At 58.0% G+C, this 20,754-nt stretch overlaps 1 protein-coding gene across 3 annotated transcripts in view; it reads right to left on the bottom strand.

Moving 5' to 3' along the window:
* Window positions 1–259: 259 nt before the first annotated feature.
* SLC66A2 (solute carrier family 66 member 2) overlaps window positions 260–20,754 on the bottom strand; it is a 48,448-nt gene continuing 27,953 nt past the window's right edge. For 2 of the 3 annotated variants that reach the window (XM_030810230.1, XM_030810228.1), the window contains 2 exons: window positions 17,765–17,981; window positions 260–2,036 (listed from right to left, as the gene is read on the bottom strand). In XM_030810230.1, coding sequence (XP_030666090.1) covers window positions 1,829–2,036; window positions 17,765–17,981 — 425 coding nt within the window. In that variant the 3' untranslated portion in view covers window positions 260–1,828. The remainder of the gene's footprint in view (window positions 2,037–17,764; window positions 17,982–20,754) is intronic. The other variant, XM_030810231.1, reaches the window with a different exon arrangement.

Raw genomic sequence — 20,754 nt, 5'->3', positions numbered from 1 at the left:
GGAGGGAGAAGAGCGGATGTGGCCAGGGCAGCCGGAGGCAGTGCCAGACCCATCTGTGAGGAGCCAAAAGGACCCCTGGGCTGCCGGCCCACAGGCACAGGCCAGTGACAGGTCAAGGGGGCTGGGCTGTTTGGGGCCCTGGAGGAACCCGGGTCACACGGGGGCCTTCTAAGGTAGCCCAGGCTACAAGGGTGTGTCTGGGCAGAGGCCAGGACCACAGCCAGATCCTTCCCTCTGCCCAGGGCCGACTCATACCACACAGGATCCACAAATGGTTTATTGATTCCAAGTCGCCACATGGGGTACATTCAGCAGTCACCGTGCCTGCAATCGGTGACATTTTAATGTGAGGCAATTACCGCTACAGACATCTTGCTTCATCTTAAAAAAATAAAAATTTTCAAAGCATCTCACAGGCCAAAGAGCTAAGCAGGACCCTCACTCAGACATTCAAGAGTGTTTCCGAGGAAAAGTCAGGAGGAGGCGGCAGCGTGGAACATCTTGCCACAGCCACAGCCACGGCCCCGGCATACAGCTCAGATGCCTGCGGGAAGCGGCCCCTCCGCCTGCAGAAGGGAAGACGATGCCTGTTGGAATTGCACGGAAGCATCCAGAACTCTGAGGCCTGGGGGCCGGCTGCGGTCAGTGCAAGGCTGCTGACACGGTGTGACCTCTTGCTAAACTGAAAACGGGGTGGGGGCAGAGCGTGGGGTGACAAGGGTCAGACTGGCGGCTCCCACTGCAGCCAGAACCCTGGGAGCCGGCACACGGGGCTGGGCAGTGGACAGGACAGGATGTGGCAGGCCCCAGCACCCCCACTCAGGAATTTGCTTCAGGCCAAAAGCCCAGGGCGGCAGGGTGAGGGGCCATCGGCCAGGACCTGCACAGCAGGAGCAGCCCCCTCCACTCCCTGGACCCGAGACCGTCTGTCTCCTGGAAGACGGACATCAAAACTGCATCCGGAGGTGCAGTCGGCACCCAGAAGGAAGGGGAGCTCCACCAGCGGAGCCCAAGAGTGGCGTGTGGGCTGCATGTGCACAGCCTCGGCCCGGCCCCCTCAGCCTTCGCCCATGAGGGCCTCCACGTCGTCTGATGGTCGCTGGCATCTGCCACATCCCCAAGGACTCGAGAACCATTGGCTGACAAGAGCAGCGTGAGCTAGCCCTGGCGATGCTCAGCCGGGCTGGACGCAGCAGAGCCACGAGGCGTCCGGGCCTGGCAGCTGCTCCAAAGGCCCAGGAAACACCGACTGTCAGAAAACCAGGAGTACGGGGACCCCGTGTCCGCACAGCTGCCTTTCCATGTGTACCAGGCAGAGAAAGCCCCGGCCCTCCCCCGTGCCGGACCCCTGGGTAGCAGAGGCCACCCCAGTCCAAGCAAGGTGTCTGGCCAGGGTCTCACGGGGTCGAGGGCTCCGCTCACAGGCCTCGCAGGGTCTCCTGAGGTCACCCCAGCTTCAAGGTTCGTGGCTGCTGGCCCGTGTGTCCACCTGGAGCAGGTTCCTGCAGGCCGCCCTGTGTGTACCTTGGGCTCAGATGGTGTTTCGTAAGAGGAAACAGAAAAACACTTGCTTTTTATATCACCCTAAAAACATCCAAAACCCTCGGGGTCAGATCCACCCTGGCTGTCCCTGCTGAGCACGAACAGCGTCCCAGCCCCACCCCCACCGCCCACCTGGAGACACCCCACAGAGGCTGATGGAGACCCCAACACCCACACCCCGTCTCTGCCACACCTGCAGGGACCACAGCACCCACCCTCCCCGCGGGGAGGTCAGAGCCCACCAGTGCCCGCGGCTGGCGGTCCCACATCCTCGTCCTCCCCACTCTCAGAGGGCCTTGGTGCCAGTGGGGTGCACAGCGTGAGGCGCTGGCTTCTGGGGGTGGCGGGCGAAGGCGTAAGCCTGCCCCAGGATGGCCAGGTCCACCAGCACCTGCAGCAGGCCGCACACGGAGAACTGCAGAGGCGCGCCCTTCAGCAGGAAGTAGGCCGTCTTGAAGGCGTCACCACTGGTCCACATGAGTACCATCTTGATGCTGTGGAGACACAAGCAGGTGGTCAGCGGTGAGGAGGGCGGCGACCTGGGGCTCAGGGGCACCCGGGGGGCTGAGGGGACACCCAGGTAGTCTGCAGTGTGACCCAAGAGTCAGGGACACCCCAGGGGGTCGGGGGATACCCTGGGAGGTTGGGGCCTGCCTGGGTGGGGAGTGCTGCCTGACCCCGCCTGTCCCACGCAACCCCCACCCTTGACTTCTCTGTGGCCTCAGGAGCTGCCGCCTGGCTGGGACTCTCCAAGCCAAAGAACAGCGAGACCAGCTCGAGGCTACAGGGGACAGCAGGGGTGGGCAGCTGAGGAGGTCAGGGACTCTGACAGTGAGATCAGCTCGAGGCTACAGGGGACAGCAGGGCGAGCAGCTGAGGAGGTCAGGGACTCTGACAGTGAGACCAGCTCGAGGCTACAGTGGGGCGGGCAGCCGGGTGGGGCAGGCTGAGGAGGTCAGGGACTCTGACAGTGAGACCAGCTCGAGGCTAACCAAGTGGGGCGGGCCAGCGGGTGGGGCAGCCTGAGGGAGGGTCAGGGACTCTGACAGTGAGATCAGCTCGAGGCTACAGGGGGACAGCAGGGGCGAGCAGCTGAGGAGGTCAGGGACTCTGACAGTGAGACCAGCTCGAGGCTACAGTGGGCCGGGCAGCGGTGGGCAGCTGAGGAGGTCAGGGACTCTGACAGTGAGATCAGCTCGAGGCTACAGGGGACAGCAGGGCGAGCAGCTGAGGTCAGGGCCGCTGGTGGGCGGCGGCAATTCTGGGAGGGGCCAGGCCTGGGAGGGTGCTGAGGACGCAGATCTGCTCCAGGTGGGGTCCACAGAATATCCTCTTCCATACGAAATACTGGGCATCTGTGCTTTCTTGTCATTCTGGCCACTGGTTTATCAGTTAAACCAGCTTTAGGTTTGGTTTTTTATATTTGCTGCAGTTTTGTTTTCATTTTTGTTGCCTGGTGTTAGCTCCATTATTCCCTTCCTTCTGCTGGCTGGGGTTACTTTGCATTCATTTTCTAGTTTCTTAAGCTTAGATTGATGATTTGAGAACTTTCCTTTTCTAAAATCAGTATTTAATACTACAAATTTAAGCATTGCTTTAGTTGCATCCCATAAATTTTGATATGGTGGTGTATTTTTCAGTTCAAAATATTTTCAGTAGTTTGCTTTGTGACATCCTCTTTAACCGATTGTTTAAAGGTATGTTGTTTAGCTTCTAAATCTTTGGAGACTTAGGATCTATTTCTGCTATTAATTTCTAGCTTAATTATATTATATTCATAGAAAATACTTTGGACAATTTCAGTTCTTTTAAAAAATTCTCATGACCCAGGATATGGTCTGTTTTGGTGAATGGCCAATGGGCATCTATACATTCACTTGGTTGTTGATGGTGTTCAGATTTTCTATATCCTTGCTAACTTTGTCTACTTTTTCTATCAGTTACTGAGGAAAGCTGGAATCCCTGAGTACCACTGGGGATTTGTCTTTGCATTTCTATCAGCTCTGGCCTTATGGACTTCCAGGCTCTGGGGTTCCATGCATACACACTCAGAACTGTTGTATCTTCTTGGTGAATTCACCAGTTTATCATGATGCAGTGTCCCTTTTTATTCAAGGCAAATGTCCTTTACTTTGCCTGATACTAATACAGCGACTCCAAGCTTTCTTTGATTCATATATGCATCTCTCACTGCGTGGCCTCCTGGCCAATACATCCCTGCACCCCAGCATCAGCCATGGATGTAATCAGACTTAAAGTGAGTTTGCTGTAAACAGTAGGTAGCTGGGTCTTGTGTTTCTTTTTAAGTTAATCTGAACATTGCTATTCTTTAATTGGTATGATTAGGCCATTTACACTGAAGTTATTATTGACATGTTTGAATTTAGGTCTACCATTTTAATTTTGTTTGTTCTCAGCTTGTCCCTACTGTTTTATTCCTGCCTTCTTTTAGATTATTTGAAATTTTTTAAATATCCCATTTTATCTATTTGATTTTTCACTGTATCTCTTTGTATAGTTTTTGTTTGTTTGTTTTTGAGAAGGAGTCTCGCTTTGTTGCCCAGGCTGGAGTGCAGTGGCGCGATCTCAGCTCACTGAAACCTCCGCCTCCCGGGTTCAAGCAATTCTTCTGCCTCAGTCTCCCAAGTAGCTGGGACTACAGGTACCCGCCACCACACTCAGCTCATGTTTTGTATTTTAGTAGAGACGGCTGGTCTCAAACTCCTGAGCTCAGCCAATCCACCTGCCTCAGCCTCCCAAAGTGCTAGGATTACAGGCGTGAGCCACCGCGCCCGGCCTGTATAGTTCTTTTAGTGCCTTAGGGCATTGGTTCCCGAATGGGAGTGATCATGACCCCATCCTCACACCCCTGCCCAAGGAAACATCTGGCAATTTCTGGAGACATTTTTAGTTGTCTCAACTGGAGGAGCACTGCTGGTATCTAGTGTGTAGAGGCCACGGATGCTGTTAAACATCCTATAATACCAGGATAGTCCCCCACAGTAAGGGATTCTCCAGTTCAAAGTATCAATAGTGCTGCTGCTGAAAAATCCTATTCTAGGGACTATAATCTATTTAACTTGTCAGAGTCTCCTCAGGACCAATATTTTATTACTTTAAGTGGAATGCAGAAGTCTTACCACCAAGTTCACTATAGTCTCCCTCTTTTACATTGTACTTGTCACGTATAGCTACATTCACTAAAAACCCCACCAGACAATGTTATATTTTTTGCTAACTTTCACCCATATTTTAAACAACTTAAGAAAAATATATATATTATATTTGCCCAGATATTGGCCATTTCTGTTGCTTTTTCCTTCATTCCTGGAGTCCCAAGTTGCTCTCTTCCTGCAGAAGAACTTTTTTTAGTATTTCCTGTCGAGTAGCACCTACCGCCCATGACGTCGCTTCGTTTCCTTTCATTCGAGAAGGTCTTTATTTTGCCTTGATTCCTAAAGGATTTTTTTTTTTTTTTTTTTTTTTTTTGCTTAATATAGAATTCTGGGTGAAACGTTCTTTTCTTGCAGCATCTGAAAAATGTGCCACTTCCTTCTGACCTCCCTCGTTTCTGGTGAGAAACCCATAGTAATTTGGATCCTTTTCCTCTGACTGCTTTCGACATTTTTTATTTGACTTTGATTCTTACCAGTTTGATTGTGATGTGATATGTTTGGGATTCGCTGAACTTCTTACATCTATGTTTGTCTTTCACCAAATTTTGGGTGTTTTCAGCTCTTATTTCTTCAGCTATTTTTCCTCTGTGCCACACTCTTTCTCCTCTCCTCCGGGCTCAGATGACAGAATATTAGACTTCGGAATTTGCCCGGCTCTATTCATGTTTTTTCTGTTTTTCAATGCTTCCTTCATGGACATTTTTTATTGATCTGTCTTCAACTTCACTATTTCCTCTCATCTCCATTCTACAGTTGTGCCATGAAATACATTATGATTTAGATTATTGTATTTTTCAATGTAAAATTATCTATTTGGTTTTTTTTAACTTCTATTTCTCTGCGGAGATGTTCGGTCTTCCCACTCATTCTAAGAGCATTTGCTCTTATCCGTCAGAGCACAGTTACAACAGTGACTCCAAAACCTTGGATAATTCTGATCCGTCAGCCTGAGTTGGTTTCTATTGACTGTCATTTCCACTGGCAGCTGAGAAACTCTAACTCTTCATACATAACTTTGTTTTTATCTTGGACATTCTGAACATTATGCAGTGAGATGTGAGTCTTCCATGGTCCTGTCAACAGTGTTGCTTTTGCTGCTACCAAGCACTTCACGTGGTTAGATTCAGGGTGCGAGGTCTGACTTGTTTTTGGGGGACTGCAGGTCAATTTAATTCCAATTCAAAACCTTCCTTTTGCTCTTTGGATCTGTCCTTCATATGCAACACTCAGAGACAAGACTCGGACTTGAGCAGTTGACTGTCCACAATGACACTGAGTTCTCAAAGCTGTCGGGATGTAGTTTAGGGCCAGATCTATGCATGTGTAATTCAAGGGTGAGTCCAGAAACTTCACCACAGTGTCCCCAGTCTTCCTCACCACGGTGTACCCAACCTTCCCCATCAGAGTACCACAGAGTCCCCAACCTTCCCCACAACCTCATCACAGAGTCCCCAGCCTTCCCCACACCCTCGCCAGAGTCCCCAGCCTTCCCCACCATCTCACCAGAGTCCCCAGCCTTCCCCACAACCTCACCAGAGTCCCCAGCCTTCCCCACCTCACCAGAGTCCCCAGCCTTCCCCCACAACCTCACCAGAGTCCCCAACCTTCCCCACAACCTCATCACAGAGTCCCCAGCCTTCCCCACACCCTCGCCAGAGTCCCCAGCCTTCCCCACCATCTCACCAGAGTCCCCAACCTTCCCCACAACCTCACCAGAGTCCCCAGCCTTCCCCACCATCTCGCCAGAGTCCCCAGCCTTCCCCACCATCTCGCCAGAGTCCCCAGCCTTCCCCACCATCTCGCCAGAGTCCCCAGCCTTCCCCACCATCTCGCCAGAGTCCCCAGCCTTCCCCACAACATCACCAGAGTCCCCAGCCTTCCCCACCTCACCAGAGTCCCCAGCCTTCCCCACCATCTCGCCAGAGTCCCCAGCCTTCCCCACCATCTCGCCAGAGTCCCCACCTTCCCCACCTCCCAGAGTCCCCACCTCCCCACCCTCACCAGAGTCCCCAGCCTTCCCCACAACCTCACCAGAGTCCCCAGCCTTCCCCACACCTCACCACAAGACTTTTTCTAGTTCACTCTCTTCTAAATTTGAGCATTTTTTTCGCATCACACATGAATGAACTAAGCTCTAATTTAAGGCACGTTTAAGCTGTAATTTAACATTCTCATTCCAAAAGAGACCATACAAACCACACAAATCCTATATAAAGGACCAAGCACAGGTGTAACATAGAGAAACGTGGCACCCTGCAGAATCTGCCGACTGTGTCTGTTTTGCCCAGGGCTTCCCATATGGCTGGGCCTGTTCCAGTGTAGACGGAGGAGGCCACGGCACGTGTTCCGGTGTAGACGGAGGAGGCCCGGGCACGTGTTCCGGTGTAGACGGAGGAGGCCCGGGCACGTGTTCCGGTGTAGACGGAGGAGGCCACGGCACGTGTTCCGGTGCAGACGGAGGAGGCCCGGGCACGTGTTCCGGTGCAGACGGAGGAGGCCCGGGCACGTGTTCCGGTGCAGACGGAGGAGGCCCGGGCACGTGTTCCGGTGCAGACGGAGGAGGCCCGGGCACGTGTTCCGGTGCAGACGGAGGAGGCCGGCGGGGGCGGGGGGGGCGTGTTCCGGTGCAGACGGAGGAGGCCCGGCACGTGTTCCGGTGCAGACGGAGGAGGCCCGGCACGTGTTCCGGTGCAGACGGAGGAGGCCCGGGGGGGGGGGGGGGGGCACGTGTTCCGGTGCAGACGGAGGAGGCCCGGGCACGTGTTCCGGTGCAGCGGAGGGGGGCGTGTTCCGGTGCAGACGGAGGAGGCCCGGGCACGTGTTCCGGTGCAGACGGAGGAGGCCCGGGCACGTGTTCCGGTGCAGACGGAGGAGGCCCGGGCGCGTGTTCCGGTGCAGACGGAGGAGGCCCGGGCACGTGTTCCGGTGCAGACGGAGGAGGCCACGGCACGTGTTCCGGTGAGACGGAGGAGGCCCGGGCACGTGTTCCGGTGTACGGAGGAGGGCGTGGGGAGGAGGAGGCCCGGGCACGTGTTCCGGTGTAGACGGAGGAGGCCCGGGCACGTGGGCTTTGGCTGCTTTGACAGACAACGTCCCTCCTCACAGAGCGGCCACACAAGTTAACTGTGAACAACTTTCAAACTATCTTCAGTGAAACAGTCAAAGCAAGCAACCCAAACCCAGAGAGACAGCTTTTAGCTTCCATTGTAAAATCAGGTAAAGCCACGTGGTCTGTAACTTGGAACGCCCCCAGCTGCCAGGTGTGGCTGGGGAAGGGCTGAGGCTCACTGCGGCACCCACACCACGGCCTCAGGTGGGGACAAGTGGGAAGGTGATGCCTGAGCCCGGCCCCCAAGAAGGAGGAGCAGAGCCTGGAACAGCCTGGGCTGCTTTGCTGTCCGGAGGGAAATCGGGGGTCGGGGCCACTCCTGAGGCCCCAACCACAGGCAGAGCCCAGGCCCATTCAGAGCCCACCCTAGGAGGGGGCTGGTTAGCCCTGAGGGGCCAGTGGGGGCCTGGACATCTCCTTTCCGTCCCCTTCCCTGCTGCCGCCTCCAACACACAGAACCCCAGAGAGCCAGGCACACCAGGAGGCAGGCGGCTGGCCACCCCCAGTGAAGATTCCGCAGTGGCAGAGCTCAGGCCTGCACACAGCCACAAAGACAGAGGCAGATGCTGGGCTCCAGAGTTCCACCCGGGACACAGCCCTCGTCAGACGGGGGCCGGCAGGACGTGCAGCTAAAGCCTGATTCCAGGACCACCTGTCCCTGTCCCCGGGTCACTGCCCGGCGCCCTCACTGTTAGCGTCCCCGGGACCCTGACGCACAGGTGTGCTCTGCAGCACAGCAGCTGCAGGCACGGAGCCATCACTGGGCTGGGCTCTGCTGGTTTTGGGGACATTCCAGCTGCTGGGACGCTCTGTCAGAGAAGATGGCTCCACCACCGTGGCACAGGGACTGGAATCCCAGCCACCCCCACCTCCCACCTCCCACCTCCCTAGCTACATCATTTAGAGGGCAGGGGAGCAGGGAGGGGACGGCAGCAGGGAGGAAATGGCAGCAGGGAGGGGACATGAGCACACAGGGGACAGGAGCAGGGAGGGGACAGGAGCAGGGAGGGGACAGGCGCGGGGGGGGACAGGAGCGGGGGGGACAGGAGCGGGGGGAATGGCAGCAGGGAGAGGAAAGGAGCAGGGAAGGGACAGCCGGGGGGACGGCAGCAGGGAGGGGACAGGAGTGGGGGATGGCAGCAGGGAGGGGACGGGCGGGGGGATGGGCAGGGGCAGGAGCAGGGGAAGGAGCAGGGGGGGACAGGGGGGGATGGCAGCAGGGAGGGGACAGGAGCAGGGGGGAAGGCAGCAGGGAGGGGACAGGAGTGGGGGATGGCAGCAGGGAGGGGACAGGAGGGGGGGATGGCAGCAGGGGGGACGGGCAGGGAGGGGACAGGAGTGGGGGGACGGCAGCAGGGAGGGGACAGGAGCCGGGGGAAGGTGGGAGGGGACAGGAGTGGGGCGGATGGCAGCAGGGAAGGGACAGGTGCGGGGGACAGGAGCAGGGAGGGGACAGGCACGGGGGGGACAGGAGTGGGGGGACAGGAGCGGGGGACGGCAGCAGGAAGGGGACAGGAGCCTGGGACAGGAGCAGGGAGGGGACAGGAGCGGGGGGGATGGCAGCAGGGAAGGGACAGGTGCGGGGGGACAGGAGCAGGGAGGGGACAGGAGCGGGGGGATGGCAGCAGGGGGACAGGGCGGGGGGACAGGAGCAGGGAGGGGACAGGAGCGGGGGGGATGGCAGCAGGGAGGGGACAGGTGCGGGGGGGCGGCAGCAGGGAGGGGCCAGGAGTCGGGGGGAAGGCGGCAGGGAGGGGACAGGCGCAGAGGGGACAGGCGCGGGTGGGACAGAAGCAGGGTGATGGCAGCAGGGAGGGGACAGGAGCGGGGAGGATGACAGCAGGGAAGGGACAGGGCGAGGGGACAGGAGCCTGGGGGACAGGAGCAGGGAGGGGACAGGCGCATGGGGGACGGCAGCAAGAAGGGGACAGGAGCGGGGGGATGGCGGCAGGGAGGGACAGGAGCAGGGAAGGGACAGGAGTGGGGGGATGGCAGCAGGGAAGGGACAGGTGCGGGGGGACAGGAGCAGGAGGGGACAGGCACGTGGGGGACGGCAGCAAGAAGGGGACAGGAGCGGGGGGATGGGCAGGGAGGGGACAGGTGCGGGGGGGATAGGAGCGGGAGGGGATAGGATCGGGGAGGGGACGGGAGCGGGGAGGGGACAAGAGCGGTAGGGGACGGAGCGGGGAGGGGACAGGAGCGGGTAGGGGACGGGAGCTGGGAGGGGACAAGAGCGGGGAGGGGACGGGAGCGGGGAGGGGACAGGAGCGGGGGGGGATGGCAGCAGGGAGGGGACAGGTGCAGGGGAACAGGAGCAGGGAGGGGACGGAAAACAGGCTTGCAGCTCTGCAAATTATTAAACAGGGCCACATCCAACTGGCGATTTCACCCCCAGGTAGAAGGAAAAACTACGTCCACATAAAAACTCGTTCATGAGTGTCCATCGCATGTAACAGCCTAAACGTTAACCAACCAAATGTCCCTCAGCTGAAGAACGGAAGAGTAAACATGGTAAATCTATGGAAGGAACATTTTCAACCACAAAAAGTTAACACTGACCCCTTCTGCAGCATGGATGAACCCTGAGAACACGAAGTGCAGGGAAAGAAGCCAAGCACAAGGTCACATATCACCAGGCCACGTATCGCCAGGCCACATATTGCCAGGCCACGTCACCAGGCACCACTGATGTGGCGTGTCCGGAAAGGCAAGCCCACGGAGATGGGAAGTGGAGGAGTGGCAGCGGGGGTGAGGAGGCTGGGGCGGTGGGAATGACTGCCAGTGACCGCGGGGTTGCTTCCTAGGGTGCAGAAAATGTTCTGGAATTAGACCGTGGTGCTGGCTTGGCGGCCCCGTGAGTATGCTGTGATGTGAGTCACATTTCAGGCGGGTCACACTTTGTAATGTTCCAGAGCCTCCGCTGAACCCTCCTGTCACACGGGCCAGCCTGCATGCACCGAGCTCACTTCATGTTAACCCAGGCGTCCTGTGCAGCCCTCACTCCACTCAGAACTGCAGGGGCCTGCTCTGCATCAAAGGCATAAGGAAAGGCAGTGGGTGAGGGGGGGGGTCTGAGTGTCATGAAGACGTGGCCCCAGGGGAGACATGCCACATGCCCAGAGGCTGAGGACCCACACAGCCTGCTCTAGAGTTTGGGTAAGAGCTCGCTTCTGGATCCAGCCCATGTCCTGGCTGGACAGGGGCAGCCCCAAGGGCTGAGGACTGACGTAGTTCAAATCCCCTCCCTACGGGGGTGGCCTGAGCCTCAGCTTCACCTGCTGCAGGCACCATGCCATGCCTGCCTGGTCACCCATCCTCACTCGGCCACCGTGGTCACACACTGTCGGGGTCCGCACAGGCACCTGCCAGGCTCTTCCACAGCCACGGTGTCTGTATTCCGCATTTCAGGCTCCTCCCCATCTGTCAACACCGACGCACCCCCGCTGCCCTCATCATCTACACCCACCTCACCCTCCAATCCTTGTTAGGGAACAGTCTTCAAAATCCAGTAAAAACTGGAGGAAGAGGAATGCAAACCCTCAGAGAATCCGCCCTTCAGAGCCTGCTGTGTTAATCAGCAAAGCTGTTTCTGAAGCTTTATCACGTCTCATTACTGGTTCAGAACCTACGACCACGTATTTTCTAAAGGGAAGTCACTGTTCAAAAATGCCTCTGGCAGTTGCTCCAAAATAGAAACCGTGTGTGCATGGCTGTGTGTGTGTGCATGGAGGCAACTGTGCATGCCGGCCTGCACGTGTGTGCAAGTACATGAGACGCAGGACTTTCCAGAAGCAGGGCTGCTACGAGATCAGCTCGGGAATTCTTGAGTCGCTTCCTATCAAACATCCTAGAGACCTTCGGTTTAATGTGGAGCTGAGGCTGCGGCTCCCAGGGCAGAGTCCAGGCAGGATCTACGCCTCCCTCACCTAGGGCAGTGGCACTAGCAGGTCCCCAGAGAAAAGGACCTGAGGTTCAGACTGTCACGTTTCAGGCTCATGTCACCATTCACCACCAAAGTCTTGACTTTTTTGTTTTTTTACACAGAGTCTCACCCTGTCGCCCAGGCTGGAGTGCAGTGGCGTGATCTTGGCTCACTGCAACCTCCACCCCCCAGGTTCAAGTGATTCTCCTGCCTCAGCCTCCTGAGTAGCTGGGATTACAGGCACCTGCCACTACACCTAGCTAATTTTTGCATTTTTAGTAGAGACGGGGTTTCACCATCTTGGCCAGGCTGGTCTTGAACTCCCAACCTTGTGATCCACCTGCCCTGGCCTCCCAAAGTGCTGGGATTACAGGCGTGAGCCGCCGCGCCCAGCCCAAACTCTTGGTTTTTTAGGTATCTGTAAGTACATGTGTGTGCACACTTTAAATACTTCATCTTAAACACGACCCTGGAGATTATATAGGAAGCACACATGATCTATCAAACCTGCATTCAGAAACCACTACCCACAATGGCTTCAAGAATCACAAATCCTGACAGGGCTGGGGGTACGACGCCCCCATCAGGCAGGTTGGAGCACACAGGAACCTGAGACGCCTCTGACCTGCCTCCAGACTGGGGGGCGGTCTGACAGCAGGAAGTGGGGGTCACTCCAGCCCACCCCAAGGCTGTCGTGGACCGGGAGGAACAGGCAGGTACCACAGGAGCACCCAGGAAGTGGCAAAGGGGAGACATCCCCCCTGCCCAAGCCGCGTCTAGAGAGCGAGTGGAATCCAGGCCGGGGAGGGCTGAAGATCCACGGAGCGGTGGCCTGGACCTATGCGGAGAAGCCGGAAGACCACACGGCAAGGGGGGCAGAGGTGGGGACCCTGTGCCCCACAGGCTGCAGTGCCAAGGGAGGAAGGTGGGCAGGGCCCACAGGCCCAAGGAGACGGAGCTTCAGACGCGCAAGTGGAGCCGGCTCCAGACTCAGCCCTGCCCAGAGGGAGCCTCAGGAACAGCCCCCACGTCGCCGGCCCTAGCCCTGCAGGCCCTGCCTTCCCCAGGCTGCCAGGTGGAACATGGGGGGCCGACACCCCGCGGCGTCTCGGGCTGTGGAAAGCAGCTGCTGGGCCTCCAGAATTCATGCTCAGGTGATGCGTGCGGCACAAAGGCTGGGCCTGGTCTTGTTCCCTTTCCCATTTAGTGAGAACCCTCCCAAAACCTTCCCTCAGGCCATGCAGAGGCGACATCCCCACAAACAGACCCCAGACTCGTCCAGCCAGGCACGGGGTCAGGCTGGCTGTGTTCTAGCGGCAAACGCCTTCTCTGTTCCAGTGGGAAAACCGCCCAGTGGTCAGTCTTAAAAGCACAGACCGGATGAACTGGGCCTGGGGAGGGCTGAAGCTCCCCGCCGCAGGATGGCAGGCAGCACGGGCCGGGCCAGCCCCATCCCCTCCCCATCCCCCCGGGGCCCACCCTGTCCCCTCCCCATCCCCCCGGGGCCAGGCCAGGGCCTCAGTGCAGAGACTCTCCGGAGTTGCCCCAGGGCTCATTAACGTAACTACAACGTGAAACAAGCAACCACACACTCCATCACTCCGAGCCGACCCGACGACGCTGCTGCTCCTGGTCCCCCTTCCTGACGAGGATACACAGGGTCTCAGCAGTCCCGCCCTTGAAGCTGGCTGACCTCGCTGCCCACTTCCTCCGCAGAGACTGCTGCACCTCCCTCAGCCTCAGGACCCCATCCAAGCCCTCACAACGTGCCAGCTGTGTGGGTCGCCCGTCTTCTGCCTGGCCCTCGGGGCAGAGACAGGGGCCAAGCCTCCCGTGGCCCGACGGGGAGACGGGGTGCCTGTGACAGCCTGTCCCCAGCCACACCTGAGGTTTATAAAAGCAGAAGGAAGCCTAGGTGAGCGCACAGGGGCTTGGCGCTCAGCCAGGGGGCGGGGCAAACTCAGAGGTAGAACAGTGCAGGCAAAGGCCCATGACCGCGGCTCCCATCTCGCCCACACAGCACCCCCGATACTATTTTACACGTGTGTACGTGTATCCGCGTCCCACACACACGGGTTTTCATCCACGGTTCCAGGCTGGTAACTCCCACAGTGTTCCCAAACCCTCGGTGCTCCCGTACCCTCCCAAACCCTCGGTGCTCCCGTACCCTCCCATACCCGCGGTGCTCCCGTACCCTCCCATACCCGCGGTGCTCCCGTACCCTCCCATACCCGCGGTGCTCCCGTACCCTCCCAAACCCTCGGTGCTCCCGTACCCTCCCATACCCCTCGGTGCTCCCGTACCCTCCCAAACCCTCGGTGCTGCCGTACCCTCCCAAACCCGCGGTGCTCCCGTACCCTCCCAAACCCTCGGTGCTGCCGTACCCTCCCAAACCCTGGTGCTCCCTACCCTCCCAACCCATGGTGCTCCCGTACCCTCCCAACCCGCGGTGCTCCCGTACCCTCCCAAACCCGCGGTGCTCCCGTACCCTCCCAAACCCTCGGTGCTCCCGTACCCTCCCAAACCCCGGTGCTCCCGTACCCTCCCAAACCCTCGGTGCTCCCGTACCCCCCCCCGTGCCCCGTACCCTCCCAAACCCTCGGTGCTCCCGTACCCTCCCAAACCCTCGGTGCTCCCGTACCCTCCCAAACCCTCGGTGCTCCCGTACCCTCCCATACCCGCGGTGCTCCCGTACCCTCCCATACCCGCGGTGCTCCCGAACCCTCCCATACCCGCGGTGCTCCCGTACCCTCCCATACCCCGGTGCTCCCGTACCCTCCCATACCCGCGGTGCTCCCGTACCCTCCCATACCCGCGGTGCTCCCGACCCTCCCATACCCGCGGTGCTCCCGTACCCTCCCATACCCGCGGTGCTCCCGTACCCTCCCAACCCTCGGTGCTCCCGTACCCTCCCATACCCACGGTGCTGCCGTACCCTCCCATACCCGCGGTGCTCCCGTACCCGTGGTGCTCCCATACCCGTGGTGCTCCCGTACCCGCAATGCTTCTGTAGCTCTTGTCGTGACGTTGGGGTGCTTTAGGCCTCAGAAAACAGAATCTCTCTGACCTTTTGCCCTCTGTTCACCTGCCCAGGCAGGACTCTAACCCTCATTCCAGAGAGGGTCCTGCCCACATCCTGGAGGAAGGAGCCTGCACAGAGGCCAGAAGAATCTCAACAGACCCTGCTGGATTCACGTCACACCCTTAGGTCCAATCACATTTCAACACCATTGTCTATCACCCTATCCAATGAGGTCTCCCAAGCAGACAGGCTTTGGGAGACTCCGGGGAGAGCTGAATTTGCAGGAGCCGGCAGGAGGGTGAACAAGAGCTCATCTGTGTGCCGGGAGGGTGGCAGCCCCACTCCACGAGACCGAGCTCCTGCCTGGGGACCCCTCCACAGCTCCCTCTGTGTATCCCCTCACTCGGCAGTTTATGTCTGTCCTTTATTGTAAAATATCAGTAACCATGTTTCCCAGAGCTCCGTGAGCTGCTCCAGCAAGCTGACAGAGCCCAAGCAGGGGTCATGGAACCCTAACATGGCCCAGAAGTTCCGGAGGCCCAGACTTGTCATGGGTGTCTAAGTGTGGGTGGCATCTGGCGCTGTCTCTGGGTCAGGACAACTGGCAGTACCCGCCGCAGGACGGACTGACTGCTCAGTGCTGGGGAGAAGCCCGCACACCCCTGCACACGGAAGTGTGTGTGCTGCTTATTGTGGTGAAGTGAGAACAGGAAAAGCACGTCCAATGTGTTTCTTCCACACACAGACCCTTGTTCCACAGGCGTTTCTGGAGTCTTCCCCGGGTGTGAGAAGGGCAGACCTCGGGGCCTAAGACAGGCCTGCCTGCAGGGCCACCTCGGCCAGCATCTGGAAACTTGGGTTTGAAGAGGATTCCCACGTCCCCCCAGCCGACACGTCCCCCCAGCCGACGGGGCAGGCCCTGGGCTGAGACCTTGAACAACATGCCTGCGCTGAACAGCAAAACCTGCTCACCTGGAATCGGGAGCAACGGATCCTGCCAAGCCCGGGGCCCCTGTGAGCAGCCCCCTCAGAGGCCTCGCCAGGCCAAGGCCACACATGGCCAGCTCCTCGTGGGAGGGGCCAGGAGGCCGGCACGTGGGGTCCTGATCAGGAGGGCGCAGGCCTGGCACCCAGGCACCTCCCACATATCTCCAGGTCGCAAGCTCGGCACCCGGGCACTGCCCACAGGATCTCCAGCTGTGGGGTGGCAGGGGACCCCACACTCCGCCGGATGAGGCCCACATCCAGCCAGGGAGCCCACACACAACGCCTGCCCTGAGACCCACTTTCTCTCTGGGAGCATCCCTGCCTTTCAGGCCCCACACCGAAGCCCTCAGGGCTGCCACTGCCCACCCCAACAGTGAGGGAGCCTGTTCCAGGCATGGACACCCTCTCAGGCCTCCACACACCCTCGCCCGAGAAACCCCAGCAACCCCCGTGGTCTTGACTCACTGTAATCACACCAACCAGGGCAGCCCAATCCCCACCTGCACCCCACACCACACCCCAACCTGTACCTACCTCACACCCATGCCAACACCCCACACCTGGACCCACGCCCCACACCTCTACCTACAACCCGCACCCATAACTGCAACCCACACCTAATACGTCCCTCACCCACACCCCACACCCGTACCTACACCGTGTACCTACAACGTACACCCCTACCTACAACCCACACTGCACCCCACACCCCAACCCGTACCTACACCCACACCTGTGCCTACAACACACACCCATAACTGCAACCCACACCTATAACCCTGACCTGTACCTACATCTCACCCCCTACCACCACCCAACACCTGCAACAAGCCCTCCTACCTTTACCTATCACCGGCAACTAAACCTACACCCCACACAACCCCCGGCCCTCACACCTCTGCCCACACACCAAACCTGCAAATACTCAGAGGTCTGTGAAAGCCCTCAAGGGAGTGCTATGGCCCCTGGGCACCCGTTCTCGAACACAAAAACACATCAGCTCCTCTCTTCCAGGCTGTTTCCCACAAATAACAAATCCAAGAATAACATTCCCTCCAAATCACAGCCTCAGCATCTGTGTCGGAGACCAGACTCAAGCAAAGTGTGGGGGCCCAGGGTGTCCTCAGTGAGAAGCGGGCACCGGGGGGGTCCTCAGTGAGGAGCGGGCACCGGGGGGGGGTCCTCATGAGGAGCGGGCACCGGGGGGGTCCCCATGAGGAGCGGGCACCGGGGGGGGGTCCTCATGAGGAGCGGGCACCGGGGGGGTCCTCATGAGGAGTGGGCCTGGGGGCCGAAGGTGTGAGGGACTAGAGTTTTCTGCCCCCGTCACAGCGAGCAGATTTGTTTTTATTACAATGCAGTTTCCATCCAGGACCTTGACTGAGCCCGTGGGAATCACGCTGCTCGCATTGTGCCCTACCTCTGGCGGTCATGGGGGCGTCCAGGCACGCACTGGTGCAGGGCGCCCAGGCATGGTCTGTGGTTCCAAACGTCAGCCTGCCTGGGCTTCCACCACATATCTCAGAGGCCGGAGGCCGTGCTGGGGCCAGTGGGGAAAGACCGAGGACAGTGTCCAAGGCAGCCCCCAGACCACCTTCCCTGCCCCACCAGACCCGCCCTGAGCCTGGGCCAGGCTGCAGCCACTGCACTCCTCCCGGCTCGGGGGGCTGAGCCTGCTCTGCCCCGTCTGGCCAGGCACTCGGACATCCCTCCCACTGGAAGGTTCCGCCTCAATGGCCCTGAAGGAGCAGCTCCCAACCCCCTGCTGGGTCGTGTGCCAGCAAGAAGGTCTCGGCTGCCCCCCATGCGGCCCACACAAGCTCATCTGCTCCAATGCGAGGTCGAGGGGCCAAGGCCTATAAACCTGACTATTCTTTAACCGGCAGCTTCACAGGTCAACATGGGAAATACACAGCCAGACACATAGGCATTTGATTTTTACCAAATCTGCAGCCACGTGGTGCCTCTGGAGCAGTGGTGCTTCCGTGGCGGCATCCCCGGCCTACCTCATGCCCTCCGTGGACCGGTGGCGGTGGTTGCGGTAAAGCTGCGGCACGCCCAGCATGGCTTCGGTCAGCACGGCCAGGAAGCCCAGGGTCTCCACAAACAGGGCGGAGTCAATGGACAGGTAGGTGACGTAGCCCGCCACGCCCGTGAAGGCCAGGACACACTGCACGTAGTCCGAGAAGCTGCTCCACTGCCAGAAGTGGTGGGGGTCGAAGTCTAGGGCAAGAGGGAGAAGCAGCCTCAGCACAGCTTAGGGTCCAGGTGAGGAGTCAAGGTCAGTGAGGAGAGACAGGAACCGAGGGAGAGGTCAAGGTCAGAGGAGAGATGGGAACTAAAAGGTCAGGGTCAGTGACAAGAGACAGGAACCGAGGGAGAGGTCAGGGTCAGAGGAGGAGAGACAGGAACCGAGGGAGAGGTCAGGATCAGTGGGGAGAGATGGAACCGAGTGAGAGGTCAAGATTCAAATTAATCTTAATCTCTGAGAAGCTGTACAGTGCAGGGAGTGCCCTGCGCTGGAATCTGATGCCGGGGTTGCGGCGCAGCCCCCCTCGGGTTAACCACGGTCTCCTGTTCCTCAGATGTTACCAGGAAGAGACAGGGACCACTCCTAGGACATTCTGGGGATTCAACGAGTTGATCTTGAGTTCCACAACACGCCTCGGCCACGGTGAGGCTCAGTAAATCCGTACCATAATTCTGTAGAAACCACACTCATAAGCACTCTCAGAAATTAGCAAATTAAAGGAGGCAGGTGGACATGTGCAGTCCAGGGGACACAGCTGCAGGGAAAAGGTGAACGGAGACAAACCTGCAAAGAAGCCCGCAAGGCCCACACCTGACCTGTCCTTACAGCAGCAGGGCCAGGGCATGGGCTGCAGGGGTGCGGTGATGGGAGGCGGTGAGGTCCAGGGGGTTGGGGGTGCTGAGGGGTGAGGTTAGAGGGATTGGGGGCGTTGGGGTGTGGTGAGGTTAGGGGGACTTGGGGGCATCAGAGGGCAGAGAGACCAGGGGTGTCGGGGGCTGGTGCCTGTGGGGCTGGCAGTGCAGTGAGGGCAGGGGTGGCCAGGCTGTGCACCTTCTCCCCATCCCCCTGGACCCTAGATCTGTGCCCCACTTCCTGCTCTACCCTCTCTCACTCTGAGTGAGACGCTGCTCAGCATCCGAGCTGGAAAGGGGCCGCACAGGAAGCAAGGCCAGAGGAAGGATGGGCATGGTATGCGGCATCTCCCAGAACATAGCAGGGCATGGGCTCACATGTATTTCATGAAGAAGCTGCAGTGAGGGGGGCTGAGCAGGATGGGCTGTGGACAGGGGGCCATGGATGGGGGGCATGGACAGGGAGGTGGAGGACAGGGGGCCGTGGACGGGCGGGTGGTGGACAGGTGGGTGGTGGATGGGCTGTGGATGGGGGGGTGGGGGGGGGGGGGGGGGGGGGGGGGGGGGGGGGGGGGGGGGGGGGGGGGGGGGGGGGGGGGTGGGGGGGGGTGGACAGGTGGGTGGTGGATGGGCTGTGGATGGGTGGGTGGTGGACGGGCAGGCAGGGGGCGCTGTGGATGGGTGGGTCATGGATGGGCAGGCTGCGGACGGGTGGGCTGTGGACACAGGATGCCAGGTGAGGGTTTAAGGGACTTGGGAAAACCAGGTCTAAGGTCCATCTCTGGGAGACCTATTTTAGTTTCCCCAGGAAGGAGTCAATTGGCAAATGACTAACAGAAAATCCTCACTAAACAGTTTCTGAGAAAAGAATGAACCTGGACGCTTACCTTATACCATATAAAAAATTTAACTCAAAATGGATCAAAAACCTAAAAATAAGACCTGAAACTAAAACTCTCAGAAGAAACATGAGGAAAAACTTCAAGACACTGGATTTGTCAATGAATTTTTAGCTGTAAAACCAAAAGCACAGGCAACAAAAGAAGAATAAAAGATAAACTGGACTTCATCAAAATCTAAAACATGGCCAGGTGCAGTGGCTCACACCTGTCATCCCAGCACCTTGGGAGGTTGAGGTGGGAGAATCACTTGAGCCCAGGAGGTCTTGAACATAATGAGATTCTATCCTTACAAAAAAAAAATAAAAAATTAGCAGGGTGTGGTGGTGCGCACCTGTGATCCCAGCTACTTGGGAGGCTGAAGCAGGAGGATCCCTTGAGCCCAGGAGTTCAAGGCTGTGGTGAGCCATGGCTGTGCCACGGCACTCCAGCCTGGGTGACACAGTGGGACCTGGTCTCAAAAAAAAAAAAAAAAAAAAAGGCACTGGCGAGCTTAACCGCACACCTCAAACACCCTCAATTCGTGCATTTACCACTCACGGGCCGGTGGAGGGGCTCCCGAGGGTGGCAGAGGGACGGCAGGGAGAGAGGCATGAGGTAAGGCAGCTGAGATGCAAGGGTGCAGGTGGGGGCAGATTTCCAAACAGAACGTGGCCTGGTGCACGGTGGAGTATTATTCAGCCACAAAAAGGAAGAAAGGGCAGATTCATGCAACAAACAGGACACCAAGTGACAGAAGCCAGACACAGGAACCACACGCTAATGAGTCTGTTCCCATGAAGTGTCCAGCACAGGCGAGTGCACAGACAGCAGACGAGCAGCTGTCGGGCTGGGGGAAGACGGAGCTTGGGAAAAAGAAGGAAACTGGTTCAAAGGGGTTTCTTTGGGGTGATGAAAGGCTCCCTAATGAGACAGTGGTGACAGCTGCACACTCTGTAAATATACTAAAAACCACCAAATTGTGTACTTTTAAATGGTGATAAAATTGTGAATTTTATGTTATGTAAATTTATCTCTAATTTTAATGCATAACAAAATAACAAATTTTAATGTATGTGACTTGCCTTATACCAAAAGATGCAGGTGTAAGTATCTACTTATTAGTAAATACTTATTCAGCATTTTCTGATGCTGAAGTTGAAAATAGTTCCTTCAACTCCAAGTTTGGGAATTAAGGTGCTTTCATTTGTATCCAGAACAATTTGAAATAAATT

Source organism: Nomascus leucogenys, chromosome 4, assembly GCF_006542625.1.
Source record: "Nomascus leucogenys isolate Asia chromosome 4, Asia_NLE_v1, whole genome shotgun sequence".
NCBI classification, from domain to species: domain Eukaryota; kingdom Metazoa; phylum Chordata; class Mammalia; order Primates; family Hylobatidae; genus Nomascus; species Nomascus leucogenys.
This window is presented reverse-complemented; position numbering and strand designations above follow the sequence as displayed.